The 8,679-nt window shown below is 37.4% G+C and overlaps 1 protein-coding gene across 2 annotated transcripts in view; it reads right to left on the reverse strand.

Annotated features, from left to right (window-relative positions):
• UNC80 (unc-80 homolog, NALCN channel complex subunit) overlaps positions 1-8,679 on the reverse strand; it is a 188,215-nt gene that overhangs the window by 135,787 nt on the left and 43,749 nt on the right. The window contains exons 14-16 of one of the 2 annotated variants that reach the window (XM_011369629.1): positions 6,457-6,588; positions 2,982-3,129; positions 726-874 (exon numbers count right to left, since the gene is read on the reverse strand). In XM_011369629.1, coding sequence (XP_011367931.1) covers positions 726-874; positions 2,982-3,129; positions 6,457-6,588 — 429 coding nt within the window. Of the gene's footprint in view, positions 1-725; positions 875-2,981; positions 3,130-6,441; positions 6,589-8,679 lie in introns of both variants that reach the window. The other variant, XM_011369628.1, reaches the window with a different exon arrangement.

Genomic DNA, 8,679 nt, shown 5'->3' on the forward strand with positions numbered 1-8,679 from the left:
AGACAATTTCCTTGATTTAGGTAGATTAGTGGATAGTGTCCATATGTGTAAATAGGCTGATTTCTGCTTAGGAGTCACAATATCTAATAAATTGGTAAGATAGGGAATTACTCCTTTTCCTCAGAGAAATCTAAATGCTGTTCGTGTCAGATTTTTCAGCCTTAATCTACATTTTAGTATCCCAAATCACAATCTCCTTGGTAGCAATTAAGCGCTAACCTTTTATAGCCTGGCTCTCTCCACTTGTGGCTTCAGTGGTTTAATTAACATAATCATTTATGAAGAGTAGCTAAAAGATTACAGCATTCAATCAAAAAATAATAATTTTAGCAGAATATTTGCATTAATTTTTAAAGTAGGTATTGTTTCAAAAGATGCTTGGTGTATAACGTTCTTTAATATTTCGTGAGCTAACATGCTGTGCTCTAGCATCTCCCTTCTGAAGGGCTCAAAGTACCTTGCAACTATTATACCAACCACCAGGGAACCTCTGAGACAGAGAATAAGATAAATCAATTTGCAGGTAGGATAACAAGTAACAAGGAGGAGAACTGTGTTTCTGAGGTTCCACCGTGAATTGCTGGTGACACTGAGAAAATAGATATTTTAACTTTAAAGTACAGACTTTCAGACATCAACTTCTCTTTCTCAGAGCCATGACGTGAGAACTTTTTTTCTGAGCAGAGACAGAGAACTCTTGTGGGAAGAAGAGGCGAGCTTCTCACCAGATTCTCAGAGCTGTGCAATTCATGTGTAGTTGAAGCGCAGCGTGTGATGAGGGATTTAAACATGGCGCTGACGATAATGCCTTCCACATTTTGGGCTGTGGATTTGTTGTCTACTGTGGTGAAGTTATTTCCAAACCCAGCCTTGTCTGGAATGCAAAAACATCAATTAAAGGTCATGTTTCCATCAAGCTATACAGTTTAAAAAAGTAATGAAGTACTTGACACCCAGGAATTAGTGGAGGGTTACAAGAAATACTGAAAGAAGATTAAAGATACCTCTGGTTTAAAATCTTAGAGATAAACAACTCATAGTCTCCTTCAGAGTCTTTACTATGACATATTCTGCCACTTTGTGGGATCTTTCAATTGATACATTTTAGCAAAGAAAAGAGAATCAACTGTAACCTAAGAAAGACTTTTAGACCTAGAGTAGTTTTTAAATAGGTAATAATTTTTTAAAAATGATCTACTAAATGGTCCCTCGTTAGAGAAAGAAGTTACTTGAGGAATGTTGGCTCTCAGCGGAATCGTTAGGTCTGTCAGAAGAGGAGTGAGGTGAGGCCAACTGGTGAGCCGGGCAGGGAGAGGGAAGAAAAAGGCTAAGAGGAGGCCTTGCAGAGGGAGTAACACCAGCACTGAAAAAAAAAGGAGCCCGAGTCCTGATAGGAGCTGCTTAAGAATTTCAGCAGCTTCTTGTTTCCAGAGTCTTTGGGCATATATAGAGAAGAAAAATCTTCAACCTTCCTCAGAGCCACCTCCTTCTAATTCATTCATGTGTGAAAGGCCAGTGAACTGAGCCCATCACCCTCCGTGGCATTTTATGCCAATTTTTCACATATCCAGGGACCTTTCATAGGAAACACATTAGGTATTCTGTGGGCTTTCCAGAATATGCCTCAAGGTTTGCGAGCCACCTATGGACTGTAGGGGCAGGGTGTGGGAAATTTCAAGACTGATCAGATAAGGACCTGTGCGTCTGGCTCGCTGATTCACTGTGACCCCTTGCACTTCTCAAGAATCCCAGTAGGAATTAATCACCTTAAAGTAATACAATTTATTATCAACCTCTCACTTTCTGTGTCAGTTGGCAAGGATGATCTCTAGATTTTACATTAGCGAAAGAAATGTTTTAGTCTATGCTTATAGTTTCTATCTCCAATAGCTTAAAAAAGAGGAAAAAATAGTTTGTAATCATAATTTATTTTGCAGTAATTCAACCACAATTCTCATTTCATTTTTCTTTTAGTTTGTAACGTGCTTGGCTTAAAATAAATTTGATAACGTACATTATTTCAGGGGTTCTATAGAGAAACAATATTTCTTTTAATGTGAAAACCAAACGATAAAGCCTGGGATACAAACAGGAAAACTGCTTCTAAATCCATCAAATATATCTTTATTATAAATCGATCAATAACTACCACACATGTATTATCTAAACAAAGCCTGTACTAAAAAGGTATTTCTTCCCAGGCTCTAATTAAATGTATATTTTACTCAACTCAGGCTTCACGCATCACTTTTATTTCATTACTGCATTTGCAATCAAGTGGTATTAAGGTGTTTGGTTTATTATGGATGCAACTGGTATTCACTGGTCTCCCCTGATAACACAGATCTCTATACCAGAGATTCCTTAAAGCCATGAAGTTAAAATATAAATTAAATATTGTGGGCCTGTCTATAAATCTATTTTGCCTGTTTTTTTTTTAAATCAGTATATATGTATGCATATATGTATATATCAAAATTGTGTTACTATTATGTTTATATATATATATTTTTCTTGTCTGTTTTATTTTGTAGAAGAAAGATCTCCAAGCACTGTGGCTAACACATTATATTTGGCGAATGAATATATTCCCTTGTTCCTTGATCTCTGCCTCAGTAGTCTTACAACAGAAGGGCAGATGAGAGGGAGAGGCATGGTAGTGTAAGGATATAGGGGCCAATGGTGAGAATGCCACAGCTTTATTGAATTCCCATTTGCTAAGGTAAGTTGTCCTTAAAAAGGCTTCAAAACATGTCATCAAAGATGATGTACAAGCTTCTCTTGCTTATATACTGTTACATACAAATACACACACACACACACACAGACAGACACATACACACACACACACACACACACACACACACACACACACACACACACAAATCTCTTTCTCTAAATTTTATCCCCATGAATTTAGTGTGCCTCTGCAATGCTACCTGCTTCATCTCACCCCTAGACCTTAGTGCAGTTTTACTTACTGTCAGTGACGGGCTCCATACAGAATCCTAGCAAAGCATGCAAGAAGTCCACTACATTATTAAGAGAGTCCTTGTTCACATAGTCCCTCATGGTCTGTCGGAACTGCATCTTATCTAGCTTGTATAGCTTAGTGAGGCAGTTCTGGGCCTGCAATGAAGGAAGAAAAGTGAAAAAGTCACAGGTACCAGCTTAAGCTAGGGATACCCATTAGCCTGAGACAGAAGCCTTCAGAAGGCAAAGGCTTCCATCCATCTCTGCTGGCTGGTGCTGGCCATCCCTGCTAGTCCCTCTTAGCTGAGTAAGAAGTGGACAGAGACAGGCTGAGCAGTCCAAAGGGGTTTACTTTGAGAAGGGCTGCTCCAAGAAAAACCCAAAGCTAAGGTTTAATGCTAATGCCAGAAAAAGTTCAGTATTTCCACCAAGATCAAGATTTTAAGATCTCATTGAAAAAGGCTCAAAGTATAATATTTAGGTAGGTGATAAGATTGGGAATCTGGGTTTAGGAAACCTCAAAGCTTTGTGCAATGGGAAGAATCACGCCATTCCCATGCTCAGCTACTGTGAACTTAAGTAGATTTAATGAAAGGGGGGTGACAGGGATATAGGGAGTGGATAACCAGTGTCCTCTTACATGGCCAGGAGGAAAAGAACCTTGAAACATGAAAGAGGCTTAAAATAAAGGCAAGTCTAGTTTGTTTATTTATGTGCCTGTATTTGAATGTGAAAGTTTGGTATTTAAATAAAAGTTGGCCTTATGGATATGAAAAACAAGTGACCACTGGCTAGGCCCTGCTACTCAAAATTATATTTCTTCTTATGATCCAGCAAATAATTCTGTCATATGGCAAAGGGAAAGAGGATAATCCCCACCATCGGAACAAATTAAGCCATAATCATTGTCTGTGGAAGGTCATAGACAGAATGCACTGATACCACCTGAGACCATAAGGGAGGCTCCTGGGCCTCTTCTACCATAGAGAGAAATATCACAGAAGAAAATTTAAGTTACATCATCATTTTGACAAATTAAGGCCCAGAGAAAGGTTCTTGGAAATCATGAGAGGAAACAGATGAGTTCTAAAAGGCTGAAACTCTAAATTAGCAATAGGCTTCATGCTCTGACTTTGTTATACTCTCTCCATGTATCACAAAGTCAGCTGGATTGACTTTTTTCCCCATTCTTCTTTTACTAGGTTCTACAGCATTGGGAAATGAGGGGTTTTATTCCAGACAGGTTACTGGTTTCTAGGTCTCAAGCAAGCTCATTTTTTTCTTACAAAATAAATGTTGCTTGCTGTAAAATAAAAGTTTGCAAAGCACTTACATAAAACATGTCATATATGAAGAAGTATTTGATTATCATTTCATAAAGAATTTGTGACGATCTTCATTGTAATATTTACAAAGCACCTTAAAATGCTGAGTTGGAAAGCCCTAAAGTACAAATTATCCCAACTTTTCTATAAAATACACCAAAAAAAGGCATAGTTTCAAAGCTATGTTAGGGGCTATTAGAATATCTGAATGAGCTCAATGAGAAGTTTAAGCAAGAATCAGAATATTAAACCTTTAGTATTTTTATTCTGAATATATATTCTAAACATCTCCAAGAGATAAAACTGTTAAAGAGTGAAATTCCTTTTAATAATTGGGGACTATCAGGTAATGATTAGATTAATCTAAGAAGCACATGTTAGAGCTGCTAGGTACTTTGGTGAATATCATTACGGTAATCTTCTACCTGATCTGGTAGAAGTAAAAAATAGTCTTAACTTTTAAAAGTTAAGTAACTTCTAAAAATTCAATGTTTTACAAATCTGGAAATACCTAGCTTCTTGAATTAGATATTCCCAGGGAAAATTTCTCAAATATATATCTCTTGGAAAATATATTTACTGAGCATGGATAAGTACATGTAATCCTTATAATGAGTATTAAACTGGGCTACAAGATACTGGACAAGTTGCCATATGTCAACAAAGCTGAGAAGGCAGGTAGAAAACTCTCTTGACATCCTGCTGGAAATATTCAGTATTCTTGGAAAGGAAAGCATAGTTGGACTAAGGAGTAACAATAGCCTCTCAAGTGGCTCCTGATCCAATTAGCTCAACCTTCTACAAGTATAGAAAAATAGGTTCTGGTGTCAGAGCCTGTTTATACCTCCAACTAATGCATGACACCTCTTATTGTATCTTAGTAATTTATTTCACAGAATTGGCTTTCTGTACGAGGAATGATATGGTTTCAGCCTTTAAGGTATTCATTTATACTGGGATAGAATTAAAAATCGAAGATTAAAAATCATATACACATATGCAAAGATGGGGCAATATCGAGTTTCTATTGCCTTATTATTACTTTGATTTACTTAACTTTGGCCTCAAAATCTAGATTGTGGTTGAAGTTTTCAAGGTGTATAATTTACAAGTTAATTACTGTGAATATAACCCCCATATACATAAAATAAACTAATATAATACAACATGATAGAATACAAAAGAAAGAATAGATAGATGGATAGGTAGCTAGATGATAGATTAAGAAAGAAACACAGCATGCTAATGTTGTGCGAACATTTCACAACAAAACCTAATACCAAGAAAAAACGAGCTGGCATTAGATTTTGATATGAGCCTAAAACTCTGCCAAGATATGCCAATGGTTTCCTGGACTCAGATTTGCATCGAATCCTTATTTTTATGTGAAAATTTTCTTATTATTTCAATTCGAACATACATATGAGGCAATGGTACCAGCTCAGACTTGCTATAGGGATAAGTTATTGCTCAAGCGTGAAGGGAAAAGGAACAATCAGCTGAGGCAAACGAAAATGAGCTGGTATGTGACCATGTTCCACTACGGAATTATGCTTTGGAATTCCAAGTGCAGAGTTTCAAGTTTCACACAGCTCAAAGGGACGTGATCTCAAATATTTAGAAGTCAAGGTTCATTCTCAAAGAAAGCAACCAGAACATGACTGGCTACTTTTATAGTCCTGTTTTGTCCCAATAAGGGCCATTTTCCATATCTATGTAAAAACAAACTGAGTCCTAAACTTTGACTCCTTTCTTCAATATAAAATATGCTTCTATAGTACCCAGGCAGGTGATTAAAAAGTCATTTGTCACAGACCATTGGAAGCTTGCTAAATGTATTCATCTTTGCAAAGTTTTTGCAAACTACAATCCATGCATTCCAATTATACACCCTTTCGCCAAATGGGAGTTGACCTGCCCTAGGCAGGAAACAGAATTGTTTTTCCAATTAAGCTTTCCTGGGCCTGGGTTTTAGACGTCTTGAGATGTCTTGTGGGAATCCTCCCACACCAAGACAGCATTAATTACCCCTATGAAATACAGTATTTTTCAAGGAACATTGACCCTCATTGTCAAAGGACTCGTTTCTAAATTGGAGGGAGGGAAGAGGGAGAGGAAATGGAATCTACTTTAATTCTCTTACATTCTCTCGGAATACCTGGTGTCTCAGACGATCGCCAGAGAGCCCTCGGTGTCCTTCCCCGCAACCATAGGCACATCCCAAAGACTTCACTATTTTGATGAGCATAGTTAGAGCAAGCCTATGGTTGCTTACAGGTGTACTTTCATCCTAGTACCCACAAACGAGAAAGAGAAACGAGAAACGAGAAAGAAAGAGAAGTCTGTATACTTAGTTACTAAGATCCTTTTGCTACTAAGATTTTATTTTATGATTAAAGCAGGTTTATTTGTTTTAGAGTGAACACTTGCAATTTGGGAAATGAACTGTCAACACCTCAACAAGCAAGCTAACTTTCCTAAAATCTAGAACATGATTGATTTAAAAGAAAGAAAAATATCTATGCATTTTGAACACCCTCTAGGACTAATGGATATGAACACGGACTTCTTTATTAGAAGATATAATTTCATATCCTTGACAGACTATTAGAAAGAGTGTTAGAGAAAGACAGTGGGGACTATGAGTGATGAAGACAAAAAGCTTTCCCCAGAAGCTACCCTCATCAGTAGGCTTCTGATAGTACCACCAGGCAAGGACTATTGCTAAATTTCTGGAATTGATCCAAGTCTGGAACTTTGAAATCCCATGGCAATTTTTTCAAAGGATTTTTCTGATCTTGTAATTTCATAATATTTTAATACTCATGCACAGTAAGTTAAGAATATAAAGATATTTATAAACATTCAACTTGATTCTTCCTTTGAAGCCAAATAGGAAGACCTCCTTTTTGGATGAGAACTACCATCTTTCTTTTGCCCCATTTAATCCTTATAGTTAGTGGGAAACACAGCTTCCAGAAAAATGAACTTTCTTGAATTATTTCCAAAGAAGCGTAAGGAAGCTGTTGCTAAGGAAAGATGCAAATCTTAGTGTGGGAGTGCCAATACCTATGGGAAGCTTCAACCTTCATCAGTCCCTCTAACTACATTCTGCTGTTAGCACATACACCATGGACTTGAGATTCCACCTCCTGTTCATTAATTGCATATCATGTTAAATAAATTAATTAATCTCCCTTTGCTTTACTTTCCTAACCTGTGAACTCAAGATCCTAACAGCTTCCCTTCCTACTTCATTGGTTGACTGTGCAGAGCAAATTAAATAATAGATAAGATTGCGTTATAAATTGTGGAGGGCTTTTCCATAACCATATGATCAAGTTTACATGTAAACTTTGGGACCACACACATGCTCAGATGTGGGTAGGGTGTGAAAGAGATAGGGATTTATCTAGGCAACCAGTATCATAATGTAATAAGGTAGACTTTTTCCTCCCCTAATGTTATGTAGTTGGTCCTCCTTTTCTAATCTATAGGCTCATGTAGTGAATATGGTGCTGGACCCTAGAAATGCCCCCTTCAGGACAGAAGCATACATTCTCTGAGCTGCTGGAATTGTTGATGGCTGACAACTCCGAGCTGAGTTCCTCTCCAGGCATTGTCCTTAGCTAAAGAAAGCTGCCTCATCCAAGGTTATGCTCTCTTTCCAGAAGCAGTCTGCTTCCAATGACTGGTCAAGGGTATAAAGAGGGTGGGGGGTGTAAAGGTGGTCTCCCTTACTTCACTTGGGGACTATTTCGATAAGCCACCCTAGCTCCAAAGCTCCCTCTGTGATAATGGGCTGAGGTCTCTGTTACAACTGCATTGAGGTCCAACTTCTCCCTTTGCCCCATCCTGTTTCTCTTATACCTCACAGATGTTGATCTTGAGAAGACACCTCGGGAAACCTCTTATACAGATATCTCCACATCTGACTCTTTTTAATAAGAACTATATAGCTCAGATGGTTGCAAATGGAAGACTCAAACTTATCAAGAGGCATCTATCTATCTATCATCTATCTATCTGTTGATCTAGCGATCTATCAACCTATCGATCTATTGACTTACCTATTTGTCCATCCATTAATTCTTATGTTTATATGTACCAATTCAAAAATGTTTTAGTTTGGATTCAAATCTTAGTTCCATAACCTTGAGCAAGTTACATAACCACTCTGTGCCCTACAAAATGGGAATTATAATAATACCTACCTTATGAGAATTAAATGAGTCAACACATGTAAGACACATAATAATAGCAAACAAGTGTTAATTATTATTTCCAGATATGAAGCACTGCTATCCTTCAGGGTAACTTTGTGCAAATTAGAAAAGGCACTCCTTTGGGTGGATGAACCAGGAAAAGGTAATCCCTCTAA

Source organism: Pteropus vampyrus, unplaced genomic scaffold (genome assembly GCF_000151845.1).
Source record: "Pteropus vampyrus isolate Shadow unplaced genomic scaffold, Pvam_2.0 Scaffold152, whole genome shotgun sequence".
Taxonomy (NCBI): Eukaryota; Metazoa; Chordata; class Mammalia; order Chiroptera; family Pteropodidae; genus Pteropus; species Pteropus vampyrus.